Below are 21,665 nucleotides of genomic sequence, written 5' to 3'. Positions count from 1 at the left end.
AGCGGGTTTGAATCTGACCTGTGGCTGCTTCTCTGTCACTCTTCAGCTATCTCGCTTGACAAAAGCTTGACAAAGAATATCTTTTTAAAAAATACATAGTGGTTCAAAACTGACCACTTAAGTTCGTCGGATGATGTTTTCCCCTCTTTTTCCAAAAGGTCAATGTTATCTCTTTTTAAATATAAATATAATTATAAATCTTTGCCAAACACAGCATGTCTCTCGAAGAAACTTGAATACGACAGAATCCTTAGTGTTATAGAGATATCTGTGTTTATGATATCTAATGTGAAAAGGGTTCATGGAGAGAGATTTTCATTTGTGGTGCTCAAACCACGCCCCACATTCCTGTCACTCTCAAGCTGTCTCTGTAAAATAAAGCTCAAATACTCACATAAGGTTGATACCCAACCTTATGTGAGTATTTGCCAGTAATCATTCCTGTGAGGTGTACATTAAAATAGTATACACATGATTCAAAAAAATAAACTATTTAGATTTTTGGTTTATTAAAGTTTATTTGTCTTAACTTTGCAGATAAAAATGTAAAAACAAATCTGTAGACATGAGTTTGATGTGAAAACACTTCAACAGGCTCTAGGATGTTCTCTAAAACATGTGCTTTATATACACACGTGTATATGTATTCATAGTATATGTACATATTGCAAAGAATATCCACGTACAGGCATTTATTTGGGGTTTAAATGTATTTTTCTGAAGTTCAAGACAGGTTTCAAAGCAACTGTTCTCATTTGTTTTAAGAACAGTTTAGAACATTTCAGACAGACAATAGCACTGTTTTTATCCCTTTGGGTTTGTTTGTATTTACCATCCAAAGTCATTTTAAATTATACATTTAGATCACAGCCTGTAGTTCAAATACCAATCAGATTTAAGATTTATAAACCTCAAACCACCACATTTTATAATTAGGGCTTTGGCATACTGCAACACTGAACAAAAGGACCATAAGGACGGAGTGGGTTTGTGCCACATTCACATATATAAAACATTAACAAATTGGCTTATGTAGACAGTAACAATGATGATGGTGATACTCCCAACAGACTGATGGCAGGATAATTCAAAACAAATCAGAAGGATCATGTGTGACATAAACACTAGATTATAAATAACCACAATGATTTAAAAACTACTTTAAGAACACAAAAACTCAACAAAATTAACAGACAGGGTTTGATCGTGTACATTAGGGTTAACGTTGATTTTCTTTTACATACTGGAGCTGTTTGTGCACAAACTGGTCTTTTAAACTCTTCTGGACTTTGAGTTTACAGTCGGCTACGGGGGAAAAAAAGCTAAATGATTAATTGAATGACACTCGGACAATGACTGCTCAGGGATCTTAATGGAGGTCAGGAATCCCTGATGTCCGTGAGGAACGACTGACAAAAACACTTGAAATTAAACGGAAACGACTACAAAATAAGACGTGTGACTACAATACAATAAATTAATGCAAAAATATGGCCCAAGTAATGAGACCAGATTTTTTTTGTTTCATTCTCACATTGAATAGAAAGATCTTCCATAAAAAGTTATAAAATAAATAAGCACTCTTTCCCTTTGAGTTTTGAGTAGAAAAAACGTTGCACGGCGTGCAGGCCCAAGAGGAGAAAGAGCGGTTAGAGTATTTTTGTTGTTAATTATTATTATTAATCTGCCCTCTTCTCCTCTTCTTTGGCCTTCGTGGTCAGAAACACACACACACACACACATGCTGGTGGGTCAGTGTGACCCGCTCAGAGTTGGTCTTCAGTACACCCAGTTCACCGGGACCCACTGGGGTTCGCTGCACAGTTTGTCCACGGAGGCCTGTAACGTCTCAAAGGCCTTGTCCAGGTTGTCGTTGACGATGGTCAGGTCGAAGTAGTGACTGTACGCCCTCTGGATCCGGGCGCTCTCATCTACCGTCTTCTTCAGGTCCACATCCTGCCAACATAAAAAGGACAGGTGAGTTGTGGAAACATACAAGCTATATGTGCGTGACTGATCGTGGCGCTGGTTGTAAACCTACCGTGAGTTGCTTTGTGGTGATGCCTGCGTCCACCACAGCTTTGTGCATAGCCTTGAGAGTATCAAAATCAGGCGCTGCGATGAACACCACGTAAGGCATGAACTCTGCTGTCTTCAGGACCTTCAGAGCCTGAGGAGAGACACAGTAGGTGATATCACATACTGCCGAAGGACCCTCAACACCGCTGACCCTTTCTAAACCTCCTCTCACCTGTGGGTTGACGTCCAGGATGCAGCTGCGTCCTGTGCCCACCACCTCATGGATGGACTCGATCTTGGTGCCGTACAGGTTGCCGTCGTACTCGCCATGCTCCAGGAACCGTCCGGCCTTCACGTCCACCTCCATCTCTGTCCTCGTGGTGAAGTGGTAGGAATTGCCGTCCAGCTCCTCGTCACGGGGTCGCCGCGAAGTGTCTTAACGAAGAAAGTCAGTTAAATGTTTGATCAACTTTCTTTACGAATACAGACAAAAACCAAGCGTGACATACATGGTATGGTGGTGCCAAAGCGCGTTGGATGGAGAACCATCAGCCGATTCTTCAGGCTGCGCCGGCCAACACCCTGAGCACCGATCAGAACCAGTGTCTTTCTCTGGAATGGTGGCACCTTTGCCACTTCTTCATAGATCTGCAGCTCGTGTCTGTCAAACTCTGTTTAAACACAGGCACAATTATTAACCAATGAAAGAAAACAATGCTAAAAACAAAAATCCACAGCATTAAAAGTGTCCTGACCTGCATTCTTGGCTGTCAGGTACATCATCTTCTTCTTCTTTTTTCCAGCTATGGTTCCACAAAGGATCCCTACAAAACGAGACAGATCTGTGCTATTACAACATGTGGCCAGAAGATGGCATATGTGAACCATTTTCCAAATGTTGGCAACATCGGGACCAAGGCCTTTTTTCGCTATAAATCAGTTTTCAGTGGTAAAAGTAGAAGAAAAGTGGCTGAACGCTGGCAGCAAACCAGCTGACTGACTTCAGACCAATCCATCTTTTCAACATCAACATTACGAAAGAGAGGAGCAGAAAGCTTTTAGATGTTTTAGCTCTAACCAAAGCAGAAAAACGTCCACGCCAACATACCTGATCCATCAAACTCTCGAGGGACAAAGGCTTTCCTCTTCTCTTCCAAGAATTGACTGGGTATCAGTCCCGTAGCACCACCGACCAGATGACATGCCTGGTACAGATTACACGTCAGTTCAGTCGAGTCTTGAAACCTTTATGTCTTTGTGATTTTTAATGAGGAGCATTCAACAGATGAAAGCTCACCTGCCACCAGTTGGGGTCCTCTCTGTTGACAATCTGAAGGATGTCACCTTTCTTGAAGGCCATCCCTGCCTCTCGACATGGGATCAGGTTGTCATTGTTTGGGTTGTAGTCAAAGTATGGCCGCACGTACACCTGTTACAAGCACAAACACAGTTTTGAGTCTTTGCAGGGATGAATTCCGACTTATTTGTGGGAGTTTGTGGTCATGGTAACGGCTGTGGATGAAAACACACAGACATACACATGAACAAAAAGAGACTCGAACTCAGCGTGCTGTCTCACACACTGACACACTAACTGTGGCTCATTCACACCCATTACGTCCGACGTCCCACACTGCACCCGGTATAGCTGTTGACGTTGCGCCAAACAGTGGAGGCTTTTGCCAAGAAGGGTAAGTGCTCTGGCCAGTGCATTCGCTTAAACAAGCAGCCAGAGGAAGCAATAAAACAAGCCAGTAAAATATACTGTGCTGCGTGCCTCGAACCAAAGAGCCGGATGTGATTTTGCATTATGTCTCATTCGCTTTTACTGCTGTTCATTCAATCTGAGCCTCACAAGCGTTTCCAAGTTTATGTCTATTTGTTCAAGATGCACAATATGTTCAGGTTTTTCTTTTTGGCGTGGAAGATTTCGTGGTGCACGAATGAGAGAAAATATCTAAAAAATATTATAAATGACTGTACTTTTGTGAGGGAGCATGTGTGTGTGTGCAATATAACAGCTAGTGTGACCCAGATAGCATGTGGAGTGTTATTAATAGGGATCCCAGGGTTCACATTCCTGCACAGGGGGTTGTGGGAGGGCCGCAGGACAGATGACCGACCTTGTACCACTGCCCAACATCTGGCGCTCATTAAAGTGTGCATTCTTGTGTTTACATTAGCCTCTCATTAAGACGTTTCTGCGCGTTTCTGTGTTTGTACCTGTGGAGGTGCCGGAGCGTCTCGGTAGCTCGGCAGTATTTTCAGCGTGATACCTCCGCTGCAGTCTTTGAGCATCTCCTGCAGCTCGGTGGGGTTGTTTCCGACGTCCTTCCCGTTCACTTCCTTTATAATGTCGCCCACGTGGAGCAGACCCTGCCTGTCAATCATGCCGCCGTGAAGGATTCTTGCAATGACCAGGTCATCTTTCTCCACACGAAATGTCACGCCCTGAGAGGAAGGAGAGAGAGAGAGATGATGCTTATCCTCTGCTGCTTACCTACACCCACAATTCTATTGTTCTGACATCAGCACACTCCCACAATGATTCATTTGATCACCATGTCCTCAAACACTTCCCCTGCAGCAACATCCACACTTTCTTGTTTTTGCTCACCAAGGGCTCTCCGGCCTTCTTTCGGATGCCAATCATGCGCACAGCATCGGCCTGCATCAGGGCGTTGTTCACCGCAGCATCATTTGTCATATCAGGTGGGGGCGGGACTTCATAGCACTTAGAGGCTACCATGTCGTGTGCCTCCAAAAGACACTGAAAAAAAAGAGAGGATGGAGTGATATATGGACTTTTGTTCAAGTCAATACATTGGGTGGTTTTCGCTGTTTCAGCTTTACTTGGTCTGGTATGACCAGGAGCTTTAGGCTAATGTTAGCACCCTTTAAAATAGTAAGATTAAAGTGACACTACAGAGTGAGTTGGCTGACTTATGCTCCAGTTATTGTATGTCACTTGGGGTCACGGTGGATGCTGTTCAGCAAAAAGTAAATTACGTCAACGAAACTAAACTTAATGTTATAAAGTAAACTTCAGAGTACGTCGACAGATGGTCTGTAACAGTTTGTTTACAGATGCTGCAGTGTTTTCTGCATTTGTCTACCCAAAAAAATTTAATAATTGATGTGTCAACAGCAAGCTGTTTAAACACTCAACTATGTTGTGGTTAAAAAACAAACAAACACAAAAAGTAATCACCTAATGGCTCAAATCCCAAATATGGATTACCACCAAAACCTAATCAATTAATTCTTAGTTTGATTATTATTCATCCATTAATTTTCCTCCAAGCCTGTTTTTTTTTTTTACCAGCACTACTTTTTAAAATATTTTTCCAATTATTAGACAAACAGGGAATTTATTGGTAGAAAACAGGTCTGTAAACACTTAGTATGTGATGTAATATGTTTCCCTCCCTGTCTCTCTGTCTAGTAGGTCAAAAGGGTCTTATCCTTCAGCTTACAGCACAGAGGGCTCTGATTGGTGCGGAGGCTTCTCCGGGTTCACAAGTCTAACTCCTATTGGTCCAATCTGTGTAAAGCCCCTGGTAGGTTCAGGGATAAAGGTTAATGTCCTACTGATGCATGAGGACGGCATCCAAAGCATCGGATCTGTGCTACTGTAACTACAGTCAAATCATTACAAATCTAGGCAGAGTTTAACATGCTCTAAACATTTGAATGAACAAATATCAAGGCTAATCTCCAAGTCACACATATTAAAGTATTCTGGCATCACAGGGATAAATTTAAAAGCCAACTGCGACCGGTTAAATTCACACTAATCAGCAGTGTTGGACGCAAAGACTTGACAAAAATATTCACCTCCATATTACTTTCAAAAAAAGTTGATATTCAGTCCACTAGCAGGACGATTACGTCCAGAAATTACAGCCTTTTTTATTATTTAACCTGCGTGTGTGCGAGAGATTACCTGAAAGTGTGGCTCCTGGAGGATCCTGGACAGTTCAGCCGCGCTGTCGTCTTTAACCTTGAGACTGCTGATGTCGCCCAAGATCTCCGTCACCAGCTCCACGTTGTTATCCTGCACTGCCTCCAGCTTCACTTCCTCCAGCTGTTCGTGAGCCTGAGGGAGAGGGGAAAGACGCTCAGAGAAGCTGGTTGTGTTTTGCTCTCTTACTTCTTACTCTGTGTTGTTAGTTAGTATTTATTTGGACGTCTGCAAACTGACTTTTATTGCACAGTAGTGATGGCTGATTATAGTGGATTCTGCAAATAGGTAAGAGCTTATTTACTGTGGCTTTATTTTGCCCTGTAAGCAAGCTGTCTGCCTTATGTTACAATGCGAGAAGTCAAAAGGAGTGTTTGTTAATGTTTCGGCGACTGTCATCATCACAGCCCTGTGGGGAGCAGTTGAATAACGGAAAATGACAATAGCCAGTGTAGCAGGAATTACAGCTGTCCTCTCACTGAACTCGCTGGTGTCCTGCTGCAGTGATGTGAAGATGTGTGTTAGAGCAAACAGTTTGTGTGCAGAGGCATTGTAATACATGCACTGTCAGTAAAATAAGCAGTGTAAAGCTGTATCACTTGGACAGTATGTATGCATTTGTACAAGTCCTCTGAGCGCTCTGTTAGTCCAAGCCTTACTGTACTTTACAGCTCCTCAGCCACAGCAAAGCACTGCCGGGAGCAGTACAGGTGAGGGTAGCTCGGAGCTGGCCAGCTGTTAGTCTGCTGCTCGCCCCGAGCTATGTATGTGTGCTACCTCAGCCAGGGAGCGTACAGTGGGACTTTCCATGATGCCGCGCAGGAAGAGCAGGTCGATGTCTTTGGCGCCCGTGGAGGTGGGAAGCTCATCCAAATTATCCAACACCTGCTGCATGGCTGGGTGGACCGGGAGCGAGACAAAGACAAAAGAGAGAGAGAGAGATAAGAAGAGTTAGCCAGGCGTGAAAGTTATACAAAGCGTAAACACACACATAATAGTGTGAGAGGGAGAGTAGTACACACACTGAAGGTCAGTACAACCTACAGTCAAGTCACGCAATTAATGGAAAACTAGGCTAAAATACTTCAAATTAAGAGACACATATACAATTATTTAATATCAAATTAAAGCTCCATCTGGAGGTTCAGTGAGTCTGAGAATGAAACACAATGACATACGTTCTCAAGTCAGACTCCCACATGGACCATACATACATAATTTATATATGCTCAGGCGCAAAACACTTCAAATATTCTCAGCTATTAGAAAGAATCTTAAAGACGACTGCTGAGTTTTCTACTCTGTGCACACAGACAGAGAAGGAGAGGTGTGGACAGGCAGCTAACGCCCTAATGCCAGGGTCCCAAAGCCTGTGTAAGCCCATTTAAGACACTTAAAGCCCTGGGAACATGTGTGTGTGTGTGTGTGTGTGTGTGTGTGTGTGTGTGTGTGTGTGTGTGTGTGTGTGTGTGTGTGTGTGTTTGTGTGATTGTGTGTTTCTGTGTCATTATACACTTATGTGGGTAGTAAATAATGTCCAGTCAGCACTTGTATGCAGTTGATTCACAAAGTGATGACGCGCAAAGTTGAGTCATATACTCGATGCTTCAATCTCCTGTTCAGGAAAAAAAGTGTCGTGTACGAAACTGCTGCCTTGAAAAATACTAATTATGAAACACTGCTGTTGTCTGTAGTGCAGTATGGTGATAAGTGAACTAAAACATCACAAAACATCTTACAAATAAACTAATTATATCACACACAGACCATAAATTCACAAATGCATGTATGCTTATCTCACATATTTCACGATAATTTCACATAACGGTATGTTACCGGTATGATTTGTGGATACCACAGACATTATGTTCCTACATGTGAACATATGAATGTGTTTCTTGTGCTTGGTAGTATTTTTCACCCAGAAGGAAATGTATTCCTGTGTTTTAGACTCTCATTTAAAATTCTACTTTTTCTGGGCTGGAGCACGAAAACGGCCATATCAGTGTCTTTTTTTTTTTTCTTTTTTTTTTTTAAACCATTCATCGTGGATCCAAAACGTACACAGCAGCATGATTAAGGAGGAGGATTGGTGAAAATACAAGACCTCACTGTGGCTTGATATGAGAGCACAGACAGACTGCATAAACAGCACAGTCTCCATGCAAAAGCACACCTTAAATATTGATGATCCCCTTAAAGAAGGACTAAAAGGGGGAGGCAGGCTCCACCGCAGACAGTTAAATCTCTGTATCCATAAAGCAATACAGTTATTGCAGGACATAAACACAAATTCGGATATATAGTGTGTATGGACAGGTTGTTTTGTTCCTGTGGGGACCCCACACTGTGTTTCATGAGCTAGAATAAACACAAAGTCTGAGAGCAGAGCTGTAATTGTATTGAACACATAAACTACCATTAAAGCACCACCTTGATTGCACTACACTCACTCAATCACTCACTCACTCACACTCACAATTAGTCACAGTTCAACCTCCTGATATTTGGAAAATAATGTGGGTTTTTTTCAGTTCTCTGGACTTTAAGAGCTGTAGGTGTTCCGAAAATGTGCAACGCTGCCCCGTTTTCTTTTTGTGAAAGAAATAAAGAGCGAGCCTTGCATAATGCAACAAAGACTCGTTCAGTGTTAAACTCATATACTTACTGACCACAAACCCTCAAAAACACACCGAACATAAACACACAGCTGGATGCCGTCGTACATCTGAGTTTTTTTTGTGCTCTCTGCGTTGACCTTTACCCACTTGGTCAACTTATAATGTCACTGTGTCCTCGACCACAGGAATGTTTGCTCATCCCAGACTTTCCGCCCCCCTGACACCCCACCCCGCTCCTGCCCTGCCACGTGTACGTGTGTGTACATTACTCATCCCGACAAACAACCTCGAGATGCTTTTCTATCCAGTGAGAGATTGGAGATGAGCTAAAGCCTCCTACTTAAAGTCTCTATAATCCTATGAAATATGGCATGGAGATACAACCACCTACCAGCCTCATCCTAAGCCTGGCCTGAAGAAGTTGTTAAAGACAAGAGATTACAGCTCTGTTACAGTGGAGTGTTTTTCCCCAAGCTACTTCATTCATCTATATAATTAATCATCCTGCTTACCTGCTTTTAATTCCTCCCTCTGTGCCACTGGTTTGTCTGCAGTCTCTCTCACCACCTAACCACTGCCTCTGTATGTACACCTACCAGCACTATGTATGTGTATGTGTATATATCCCACGAGAAACGACCTGAGAACCTGTGTTATGTGTAGTATTATTTTTTTAATTTGCACGATAGAGATAGGAGGAACACCTCTCCCGGCACAAAAGTACCATCACCCCAAATATTACATATTTCAGGGTATTTTTCTCAGTAGTGTGGGTTATGAACCGAACCACCTCCTGGGCAACTCTAATGGAAAGTCTCACAGCAAGGCGTGACTCCATTCAGAGGTTCTGGAGTTGCTAATTTGAAAAAAAAAACATTACATAACACTGAATAGGAAAAAAATACTATATATTGAGTCAGCTGTAACACCTGAATGCTGCTTGTTGCAACTAAGAGTGCATGAAAAGTAGCTCATTGAAGTCTAAACAGCTAGCTAAAAGAAATTAATAAATGGTTGAAATATTTAAAACAAAATGTTAGATAAAGGTAGGCTAATAGGTAAATGGTGGAAACCATCAGAAACAACTTTAGCTAATGGCTGAAGTAGTTAACGTTGGCTAACGTTAGGTAAAAGTAGGCTAATGAATAAACGGTAGAAACAGCTAAAAGTTTTAAGATTCTGGATAATAGTTTAAATAGTTAGAAAACATCATGGGTAAACAGTTGTTGGAGTAGTCAATGGATCAGTGTGTGGGATTCAATGGTATCTACCAGTGTATTTGCAGATTGCGGCAAACTGAATACCCCTCACACCTTCACACACATACACACATAGTGTCTCTTTCCAAGAGTATAGGAGAAATTATGGTGGCTGTGAAACTTTTAAAGTTTACAAATGTCACCATCTAGACCCATTCTGGATAAACATGGTGGTGCAATATGGCAAATTCTGTGGAAGAGAACCTGTGTTGTGTATAGATATAGATAACTTGCTCAGGAAAAATTACGAAAACATAATGATAAGGTGATTATACACTAATGAAAACATATTTATGCATATTATATTAAGTTTCTGCCATATTCTGTAGAGCACCCTAAATCTTACACACTGGACCTTTAATGTTAGCTAGAGGTATTGGATAAAAGGCAGAAACCGCTAAAAGTTTCGGATAATTGCTAACAGACATAATATGGGTAAAAGCTGGGTTAAAGTTGGTTAAAGCAAATGGATAAATGGTTGAAATGTTCAGTTTTTACCAATGGAAACTTAATCAAACCAGCCTTTACACCAACTGTTGTTTCAATTATATGAAAATATCATCTTGTTTTAGATAAATAATAGTGCTATATAATGTCAGTTTACATGAGAACAAGTTCATCTGACAGGGCTGTGAGGATACATCAGACAATAAGGGTTGGGAACTGTTGCTCATACATTCAAAGTCTGACAACCACTGCACCCTGTAGCAGTTACCTGACAACCAATACTGCCTTCTGCTGATTAGTTTTTCATAAAACTGCTCCATCAATCCCAGAAAACAAAATCAAAGACTACTGTATCTCTCTATTCATCTAAATATGTGACACCCCACCTCTTCCTTCTGCTTTCCTCACCTCCAGACGTATCTGGTTCCTGGGTGGACTGCACAGCTGGGGGCCCCTCCACGCCAGGCTGTCCCGGGGACGTCATCTCCTCCTCCTTCTCCCGTACCCCATTGGGACAGGCATCCTCCATAGCTGTGACCATCGCCAAGCCCTCCTTCTTCCTCCCTGCTGCCACAAGTATGCTAAGGCTAACCACTAGTAAACCACCAGTAGTTCGGCAACTATGTCTTCTGTCCTCCAATCGTCTTGTCTGGCACTGCTGACCCTCTAAACTCCCAAAAAAAAACAAAGAGAGAGAGTACTAAGAGGAAAGAAAAAGAGGGGAGGGATTGAGGACGGAGAATGAGAGAAGAGACACAAAGCTAGCGACAATAGAGTGGGATTAAGATCAGGGGATATTAAGAGACGAGGAGGGGAAGAGGAGCAGATAGGAGGAGGAAAGACGAGGGGAGGAAATGTAAGAAGAAGGGAAGAGGCTGATGTGAAGATAAGTCCAGAGAGACAGCCATGAAAAGAGACAGAGAGAGACAGAGGTAGAAAGCTGAATCGCATACACAGATGTGGACATGCGTTCAACGCTTGTCAGTCCCCTCCTTCCACTCTGGCTTTAATACCTTCCCAACCCTCTCACACACACACACACACATACACACCCACACACACACCCCGCCTTTCCCTTGATAACACACATACACACACACACACATAATCCCACAATCCTCTCCTGCTGAAGTGGACGTACTGGAGTACCCCTCCTCTTGTTCCCCCCCAACCCCACCCAACATCTCTCTTGTCTAGACGGAAACACACACACACACACACACACACACACACACACACACACACACACACACACACACACACACACACACAACTTGAATGTGTTATTATGTAAGTAATCTTACATAAGTAAGTGTTACTGAAGGGGCCTGACCCTACATTCCCATTCATTTCCTCATTTTTTTCTCTCATTCATACTGTTCATGGTTTGGACGCCCCACTGCAGCAATGTTCAGAAACTCAGTGTGTGCAGATCGTGCTCGTACGTACTCCCTCAGTGTTCGTCCACCTCTTTACAGTAGCATGTGTCACTTTAATTGGAGCTTTCTCTCTCTTTCATTTATGCCTCTGTGCCTCTTCCTCCTTAAATTAATGTGCCCTTACTTCTCGCTAAGTCAGTAGACTTGTGGTGCTGACTGGATTATGCACATTTTGGGGCTGCTATTTAAGCAGCTTTGTGTGTGCGCGAGTCTAAATAATTTTTAGGCAAGCTACTGGGTTCAGTACTTTCTGCCTCATTTTATATGGAGATGTTGGACATGAATAATTGCTTCACATAGAATAAATGCATGAGCACTTTACATCAAGGCAGTCTTGGAAATAAACAGCAACAACAGTTTTATAGCTATGCCAGCAGCTCTGTGAGGCTGTACCGAGGCATGAGCTGAATGCTAACGTCAAAATGACTAACGTGTTTAACAAGTAGAAAGTTTACCATGCTCGACCCACAGCTGAAGCTGATGGGTTTGTTATTAGCTTTGTGGGCAAACCAAAGTAATACTGGACAAAATTCCTTTTAAACTAATGATGGTGCTTCAAGAAAAATCACCTGTCTGATCCAGTGGGAACCTTGAATGTCTATGCGCTGTCATATTCTGGGACGAATTCACAGAGAATGGATTGTAGCTGCTGATAGCACCATGAATTACACATCACTTGCAACCGCCATCTGCTCCGTCTCAAGGTCGTACTCACAAAAGATATAGCACTAATGATATTACAGCGCAAACAAACATGCAACGTTTTGCAGCTGAGTGCAATATGCTTTTGTTTTGTATCTCTTAAATGTTTCAATTGCACGGCAATATTAGTTACTTAAGGTGTAGCATATGAAATTAGATGGCTACCATTCTTTCTTGATAGGACAACTAAGGAGACACAGGAAAGCAGGGGACAACGTGATGCAGAGGGTCACTGCAGCAAGGACTCAGCCCTTCATGCAGAGGACGCATGGTCTACCAGTTGCACCATCAGGGTGCCTCAAAAACATATTCTTATTATAACTATTCAAACTATCTATGATTATGAAATCAATTTGCCCTTTTTGTGTCATTCCATCCAGTAGATGTTGAGATATTTCACTGGGTAAGTGAGGAATTTGACCTTAGAAAAACTCAGGGGATCACCAAATTATTTAGGATTTATCCTCCTGGGAGAAAGAATGCATGTACAAAATTTCATGGCAATCAATCTGAATGTTAGATATTGTACGGATATTTCAGTCAGCTAACTAACCAACACTGCCATATTAGCACTGCATTGCTAGCATGGCCAAAAGCCAAGAAACCATTACAAACATTATGCAACAAATTCTTGAAAGATCTGCAGAAATTTTTGGGACGCGGAAGAAAAACAAAGGCGGCAGTTCATACATTCCAGTGTTAAGAGTCATCTAAAAACAGGTTCCTCCCCTTCAGCATCCATCAAGAGGCTCCCACAGCGACACAGCTGTGCAAAGAGCAGATCTGTAGGATTTAATCCGCCCCGCCTCCACCTCCTCCTCCCTAGTCAACCCCCGCCCCCAACCCAGTACATGGGATTGTAATCTGGCCACGAAAGCAGCTCTCCTTCTCTCACCATAGCCAGTGTTCAAACATCTCTACATGGCATGCATTTATGTTAGCTGAAATTATGATAAGCGCTTTTCACAGTTTGTTTATCACATATGACTTTCCTCTAATTGTTCCTCTTTAGAAAGTAAAGAGATGAGAGCTGATTTCACTGAGGCAGACTGAAACCAGCTGCGTGAGGAGAAAACAAAGCTAAGCGCTTTGTTTTGGAGAAAACAAAGCACCATGGGAAGTTAACGCAGATTTTAAGAAAATAGCAAGCTCCAGGCTGTAATGAGCAAATTATGATTGTGCTCCGTTTTATTAAAATAATAGGTTAATTATTCAGCAGTAAGCCAAATAAAATAGCACAGAGTGGAAGCACATTAGTGTTTCATGAGTAAAAATGCTGTAGCAAAGTCTGACAATAAATTTCATCGTTTTAGATTAATATTAGCACAGCCCATTAAGCACCAAAATATCAATCCATATGGACATGCGGAAAAACCAGCTGCTTCCTTACTTCCTCAAAAAAATATATTTTTTAAAAAGCAGTGCTCAGAACAGTTTGGCAGTCGTCCCACTGAAAATCATGTCCCGCAATCACATTTTCCTTAACATCACTAGTGAGTCATTACTGAGGAAGAGGTGGGGAGGAAGTTGTGTTTACCTGTGTTAGTCGGTGTGGCTCAACACCAGTCCTACCGGCTGCTCATCAGTCAACTGTGAAGACCTAGAGAGGGCGAGACAGAAGGTTTGTGAGATTTTAGAAGACATGAATATTCAATCCTACTTTTGTTCCTGCATACCAATTTTCATTATTCCTCACACACACACACACACACACACACACACACACACACACACACACACACACACACACACACACACACACACCCCGTTGCTTCAGTATTCAGATACATACTCGTGCTTATCCCACAGACTCAATGAGTCCTTCTTTTTCCCTCCATGGATTATTGGTTTCATCTATCAATGTTAGCCCAGTCTATTGCAAGATAGGATTCTCGTCTGCAGACTGGAGCCGTTGTTCGCGCAGAGTGATTGTACGGAGTCATCCAGGACAATACATTGTCCTCAGCTATTCAAAGATGCCTGCATCATCAGCTGGCACACTGCCATCAGTGTAGTAAATGGCAACTATTCTCTGAAGGCAATGACAAAGCAGTGTGCATTAATTTCCCAGAAACTCTCTCCACAGTTTCACTTGCAAACTCAAGCACACACACACCTTGTATGTGTGTGTGTCATGTAGAAGTGGATGTGAATATTTGCAAAGGGTTGTTTTTGGAATTGGAATCAAACATCCAGTTTATGTTGGGCTAGATTACATTGTTTAGCACAGATATTTATTGTCTTCTGCAGGGCCTGAAATAACAGAAAATGTAGGGGGAAAAAACCTTTATCATGAAAACCAAGATTGATCAATCCTTGCTAAAGATGTGAGTTTATGTGACAACGTAAAAAAAATAAATAATAATAATCCTATCAGCAAAAAAAATCATTATATGAATTAGTCATAACAAGGTCTACTTGTTCTGGAGCTTTTGACTATATAACATGGCCTTCACCAGAAAACAACTGTCAAACTCACTTTTATGTCAATATGTACAAAGAGCCCTGGAGGTGCACAAAAAAAAAGTTTTTCCATCTACAGTTCCCTGAGATCTGATACTGTATCTGCTGATGAAGACGGTGAAGTAAGTGTACCTTGACATGAGAGTGTTTTGGCAACTGTTATTCCCAAGGTGAAGTATGAATTCAGCTAATCAGAAATGTGTGCAGTAAACCCACTCCACTGCAACAACCCAAAAACCCCACTGTACTTTATCACAATGACATCATCCGTCTAATAGAAAGTCTGGCAGCGATAAAAACCATTCACGCTGCTCTGAATGGCCATTGTGAAATGGACTGTTTCAAAATGCAAGCCAGCAAAAAAAGCAAAAAAACAATGAAATGATGTGATTACAAACAACCGATGCCTGCAATCACCCACAATACAACAGATTATCGCTCTTCCACGCTTCATTTCGCTCAGCCTCTTCCTCCTTCCCTCTACTCCTCTCTTTCTCTTGCACCGAGGAAAGGGAGGACTGTGTGGCAGCTGGAAAGATCGTCCAATTAAGAGCACACGTTCTACCTGCTCGCTCAATTTAAAGTCTGTGAAAGCATCTGCTAAGACACAACTTCAGACCTTAAGCTCCTCTCTACTCTACTCTACTACTCAGACTCGACTGGAACTTATCAGTGTCAAGTGCCAAAACATTTACAAGGTGATTACAACACACTCAGTAAGTCCGCTCATCACTGGTGTGCCATTATTCCTTGTTGCTGTGCTGGGGTCTTTTCACACATCATGCTAGAGCTAATTGGTCCTTTATTGTGAGGAAGAGAGAGAGAGAGAGAGAGGTCGATTCATTACACAACACAGATTACAATCAGGCTCAGCACACTCATTGGAAGTGAAAGATATCCCTTGGAAGAATGTTAATGGAGGCAAAGCCACCATGCCAGTTTCCTCTGCAAATCATCTGCACTGTGGAGCAGGAGCCCTGTCGGACCAATCAAAGGTCCAAAGAGGGAAGGAGGAGCAAATAGATTAGGTAAAAGAAAAAAAGGAAGGGGAAAGAAAAAAAAACAGATTCAAAGGGTCATAACTTGATTTTAGAGTCTAAAAATGGGCAGAGGGAGTGGGAGAATTTCAGAGAGGAGATTCAAAGCAAGAGAATAAGGTAACAGATAAAAGGCACATTAGAAGTCAAGAAGGAGAGGAAAGGGAGAGAGGAATCCTTAAAGATTAGTCAGAGTTGTGGGAAAAGCTTCTCAAGTCTTGGGAGGATAAGATGTGGAGAGAGAACTGATGAGAAAGTCTTGAGAGAGAGAAAAAAGGCTGGTGGTAGTGGTTGTCGAATACAAACACCTTTATAATCTGTTGCAGTGTTTCTAGAAACTGTCAGGTAACTGTACCTGACAGTACAGTTACCTGTTCATCAACTGCTCATCTCGTGATAGGTGCACCAAATTGTAAACTCCTTGGATCCAAATACCCACCAGTGCTTTCTGAGAATTTGCCTAAAATAGGGAGGGAGTTTGTGTATGCACCTATTTGCGTGCAAAAGCTAGGTCACCTCAAGGACTAGGAAGTGGGTTACGACACGATTCCATTTTTCCAGGCTAAGTCAATCTTTTATGTGATTGATATAAAAACTCAGCATGAAATGTCTTTTCATCACCCCTGCTGTCCGCTCCTTGTTCCTCCACTTGGGACAGAGGGGAAAATCGCAGGAAGTGTGTCATCTGTGGTCTTAGTTGTCATTGGCTGGTGTGTGTAGGAAAGGACGAGTCAACAAAAGCCCCCCCTGGTTGCCAAGCACTCAGATGATGGACAGCTCAGGGAGGGGGGATTATGGAGGGATCAGAGGGTTTGTTTTTGTACTAAACATCATTTCTGTTTCACACATGCACGTGTGTGTGTGTGTGTGTGTGTGTGTGTGTGTGTGTGTGTGTGTGTGCGCGCGTGCGTGTGTGTGTGCGCTCTTAAAACACACTATTAAAAGACAGACAGGCTGTGTGGTTTTAATTCCTCCGGTTCTAGTCACGCTAGCCGGAAATATCACTCTACCTCCGACTCAGCGTCTCAACAAGCACATTTTGTGAATTTATAGTCTTGAATGGAGTACAGTGCTACATCCCTCGGGTCATGAAATGCAAATAGACACACACAGAGTCGAGCCCATGAGGCATCTTTAGTGAAGAACCATTGAAACCAAATTGAATCCAGTCAATTTGTGTCTACATATTCTCTTCACCTCTATTCTCTGCCTGACAAAAACGTTGTACTCTCACTCTCTCTCTCTCTCTCTTTCTTTCTCTGTACTCTCTCCTGTGCACCACAGAGCCGGCGGCGGCAGGGTCTCAGTGCGACCGTCACTCCCTGTTCCTCTCAGTGACTTGAGAATCACAAAAGAGACCAGTGAGCTCTGTCTTTCCCGGGAGCCCAGATGTTGCTTCATTGGCTGACTCCAGGGGTAAGCAGAGGGCAATTACTAAACTTTGCTGAGCGCTGAGCTGCAGCGCTCCCACAAGATATTCGAGGAAGCAGTGTGTATTTGTGGAATGAATGACGGGCTATTCATACAACAACACAACCCCCCATAAACAAACCCCATCCTTCCCTGCCCTGCCTCACACACCCATCACCCTCTGCCTCCAGACAAACCCTATGTAGGTCACTCTATGTGTTAACAGAATCGCTCAATAAGAGGATTACGCTGCTGCCCCCAAGACGGCAATCAATGGTCAATATCTGAAGAATATTAATCATAACCATGTTTTTTAAACACCATTACTAAAGCTAGTCTACTTAAAGTTTCTCCAAATCTCCCACAAATGATGGGAATGCAGATTCTGCCGATTCATGCTTACCTCTGCTCTTCACCTGACACTGCAATCTAAATTACCACCGTTTAACACAAAGGCAACAATTGTTGCATCACTGCACTTTCCTCTGCATCACCAAAAATGACATCATTCTCTCTTCTTTGTGATGTTCCAGCTGGTGGGAAGTCTGTGTTTTTGCCACGCAGCTCGGGACGATATAATTACACGGCCGTCCACAGCTCGTCAAAACCCCTTCGGCGCTGAACGTGCAGTGATCTCAATAATGAGCACCCCGTGAGTTAATCTAACCCGCCACATGGCCGTGCCTGCTTCCTCTCAGCCGCTCTCCCTTCCCAGCCTCCTGTTACTGATCATTAGTATTAAGGAGGAAAAGACAGGGGAGGGGGTGTGTAAGGAGGGCAAAGTGATGCAACAGCACTTAACATGACTGCAAAGTTTAAAAAAGTGGTGTGTGTAAAGTGGCATGTGAGAAGAGAGGGAAGAAGAGGTAATGAAAAAAAAAGAGTCTCAAATGAGTTTACCCAGCGTGTTTGCCTTTTTTCCTCAGCTCCTCTTGTCATATTTTTTTAATATGAGCGAAAATTACAAACGCATTCATCTCAGGAGCTATGAAACAGTGTTATACAAGCTGGAGCTGCTTAAGTACAAAATAATGAGACATGATGACCTTAAATAATCTGATTATGTGGTTGGTGGCTGGTTATGTTTTGTCATCTCTTCCAACTTCATCAGTCTGCAAAGTTTTGGAGTGTTGCATCACAGATTCAACATTTTTTGTCTTTATTTAGGTGATGAAAGACAAACCCATGTGTCTTTTGCCTCATGCATAATTGCATTGTTTATCTGCAGTGGGATGCCCCTTTAAGACCTTAGTGATGGATGAAATCTGGTGAATCTGCACTAAACGCTGAGGCAAAAACAGCAAGACATTCGCCTTCACTTGCTTTAAAGCGTTTTCTTGACAGTGATGCAATTATTCTCACGATGGGGTCAGTTGTGTGTTAACTGTAGGGAGGTGCTGCCTGGCACGGGGAGGGTTGATTGTAAGTCTGCAGATATAGTAACAGCCTTGTGACACATATGTTTTTCATAGCTGGGAGGTTTGAGTCACTCATGTCTGGGTGTGTGAAAGTGTGCATGTGTGTGTGTCCCTTTCTTTATCTTCTTCTTGCTCAACACCCCCCATCTCCCCTCGTAGCTGTGTATTAATAATGGAAGAGTAGAAGCTTCTGAGTGTTGGGTTTGGTCTCTGACTCACGGACAACTCACATATTCTCCAACATTGGGAGCTCCTGTTTGACTTGAAATTCATGTTTTCCTCCAACTTGCTGACAGGAAGGAATATGTATATGAGGGCTGACAAGTCTCACTTTGTGCTTTATTCCACCTACTTCAGCAGAACAATAAAGGTCATCCTGGAGCCTGACTCAAAAGCCTTACTGGATATCCCTGCTCAGGGACTGAAGATTTAACCTAATGCACTAAACTGTCTTGGTCTCCTTCCCTTCCTCCTTTTGTTCCTCCTATTAGCTCCAACAAATTTGATTAGGGCTTATTATACGACTGAAAGGAAGAGAGAAAGACTCATAAACTCTAACTTAGATGAAACAAGATCCATGTTGCCCCATCTTAGTGGTCTGGTGGCCTATGTAGCCCCTCCCTAGCAGGATCCCCAAGGATGTTGCGTATATCCATGGGCTTCCCCGATCACGTGGAGGCTAACAGCTTACAACCCTTGCCAAGTGACCCCATGGTCCTCTGAGCAAGCAAGTCCAGAGATTCATTGAGACCTGCACAGTCTATTGTGATATGCAAGTGGTTTTATGTTTCAATTAAGCGCTCACATAAAGTGGTTTGGACATCATGTATTATTAGATGGTGCACTCATACATCTGAGTGGGGGACAAAAAATAAAAATCAATAGGGATGTCTGACTGAGCCTCCGTTCAGTCTGCCTGTGCCAAGCCACTGGTCCCCGTCTCTGTTTTCACTCAGGATCAGCTCAATACAAACAAAGCTTTGTTGATATTTGTTGTGAAAGTTTTTATAGACGACACAAGAAAATGTTCTACCTGGTGTAAATATGTGTGTGTGTGTGTGTGTGTGTGTGTGTGTGTGTGTGTGTGTGTGTGTGTGTGTGTGTGTGACTTAAACGCACTCTGACTTTTCTCAAGCCCACCACCTTTTATGTTTTATGTTACAATTGATCATTTACAACCTCCTCATCCTGTCACCACTGTGACCTGCAGCTCTCCCCTTCATATCTCCCCATTCATGGATCGACGCCACGGTTCTGACGCATGGCCAGATCCGTGCGCTTGAACCCGTGCGCCAAATCCGTGCCAAACGTTTGCGCTTTTCCTTTTTCTTTTTTTTTTCTTTTTTCTTTTTGTCTGACCTGGCAACTGTACATTCACGCCGATCTCACCACACGTGCGGCCATTTTTACCCATCCCAGCCATTGTGGCGTGCGCACACTTACGACTACAACCCATCCGCTGTATCCTTCCTCATGATATGCAGGAAAAGGCTGACTCTACAATAGACGGCCAACACATACTGGTGTGTGTGTGTCTCAATAACGCCTGCTCTCACAGCAGAGCGGACTCTATAGGGGGGCAGACCTCCCCTTCTGTCAAACTCTACTGCACCTCAAACACGGGAAAGTGTCTTTGTCTCCCGTTTCACTGCCAGCGGATGAATTCATTCACAATCCCCACATCACAAATACGATCACAAGCCTCGACTTACCTCTGAATCGTGCGTGTGAGTTCACGGTAGTCCTTCAGACTGTCCCGGTTGGACATTCAGCCCCCCCCCCTCAGCTGTCTGTCCTGGTCCCGCAGCAGACTATCAGAGAACACGACGCCAATCAAACCCACACGCCCCGCCTCCTCTGCTTGCGTCATGCGACATCGACCAATGGGAGCTCAGGTACAGCCCTCTCTAGGTGAATACACTGTGGCATAGTATTTTTTTTTTTTCCACATGTGTCCATTCATATAAATACATGTTGGCACATTTCAAATGCGTCATACTCGGACGCTGTATGCTACTTTTATAGCTTCTATTTAATTCAAAAATATAACAGTGACTCAACATTAAAATATAGCAACACAAGACTTACATTTATGCGAACACTTGGATATGTGAAGTACAAAATGGCCACTCAAAATTCACTTACCACTCACCATAAAGGTGATTATTAAATTATATAAACATTAATATCTATTGATGCTGCAACAATAGCTAGCTGATGTGGCAGTCAATTAATGGGCTTAAATGGTTCCCATAGCAACCTAGAAAGTTTTATTAGACTCCATGTTGATTTTTCCATTTCATTTTGTGCAATTACCAGGCGTTACTGTTTTACTTTTAATTGTTACACACTGTGTAAAATACCAGATACCGTATGAATACCAATAACTTACCCTGCTGTATGTTTTTTAATATTTCTTTTGGTTATTTTTTTTTCCATTGCAGACTGTCTGTCTACAGCGGCTCTTAGCTGCTTGATCTATGCTCTGCCGGGTAGACTAACCATTCGTATAATTGCAATAATGCTCCTGGAAATTCCATTTCTCCCTTCATTTACTTTCAAAGAACGGGCACTTATCCTTATGGCCACAAGAGAGCGCCATTAGATACCCAATTGGCAGCTTCAAATTGATGTTTTTTCTGACCATGTAGGCTTTTTACTGGACCATTCATGCTTGTTAGAGCCAGTTTAAATATACTTTTCAGGCACTTGTCCCATTATCTAGAGACGTACAGGTACAATAAGCGGCACAGTCATGTGTGTGAAATGGGAGGCAAGGTGTGGCACTGCAAGTCCAAACTTGATCTCATTATGAAATGCATAAAAGGTGCGTTTAGGAACAGGTTTTCTCTGATCTGGCAACTGTGTGACTCATATCATATTATT

The 21,665-nt window shown here is 42.7% G+C and overlaps 1 protein-coding gene across 6 annotated transcripts; it reads right to left on the bottom strand.

Moving 5' to 3' along the window:
- Positions 1–583: 583 nt before the first annotated feature.
- On the bottom strand, positions 584–20,646 carry pals2b (protein associated with LIN7 2, MAGUK p55 family member b). Of its 6 annotated transcripts, none has more exons than XM_010735771.3 (14): positions 20,492–20,646; positions 13,989–14,051; positions 10,719–10,976; positions 6,761–6,879; positions 5,966–6,118; positions 4,637–4,789; positions 4,243–4,470; positions 3,317–3,448; positions 3,128–3,224; positions 2,775–2,843; positions 2,529–2,690; positions 2,252–2,454; positions 2,042–2,170; positions 584–1,956 (listed from the first exon to the last, which is right to left on the bottom strand). In XM_010735771.3, the coding sequence occupies exons 3-14, from the start codon at positions 10,849–10,851 to the stop codon at positions 1,780–1,782; spliced, it is 1,755 nt and encodes a 584-aa protein (XP_010734073.1). In that variant the 5' UTR covers positions 10,852–10,976; positions 13,989–14,051; positions 20,492–20,646; the 3' UTR covers positions 584–1,779. The 6 variants fall into 6 exon arrangements, with proteins under 6 accessions (XP_010734073.1, XP_010734074.1, XP_019131020.1 ...); XM_010735772.3 differs by having other exon boundaries at positions 6,779–6,879; XM_019275475.2 differs by lacking the exon at positions 20,492–20,646 and adding an exon at positions 14,244–14,385.
- Between the last annotated feature and the right edge of the window lie 1,019 nt (positions 20,647–21,665).

The sequence above is a fragment of the Larimichthys crocea genome, chromosome XIII (assembly GCF_000972845.2).
Source record: "Larimichthys crocea isolate SSNF chromosome XIII, L_crocea_2.0, whole genome shotgun sequence".
In the NCBI taxonomy this organism is placed as follows: Eukaryota; Metazoa; Chordata; class Actinopteri; family Sciaenidae; genus Larimichthys; species Larimichthys crocea.
This window is presented reverse-complemented; position numbering and strand designations above follow the sequence as displayed.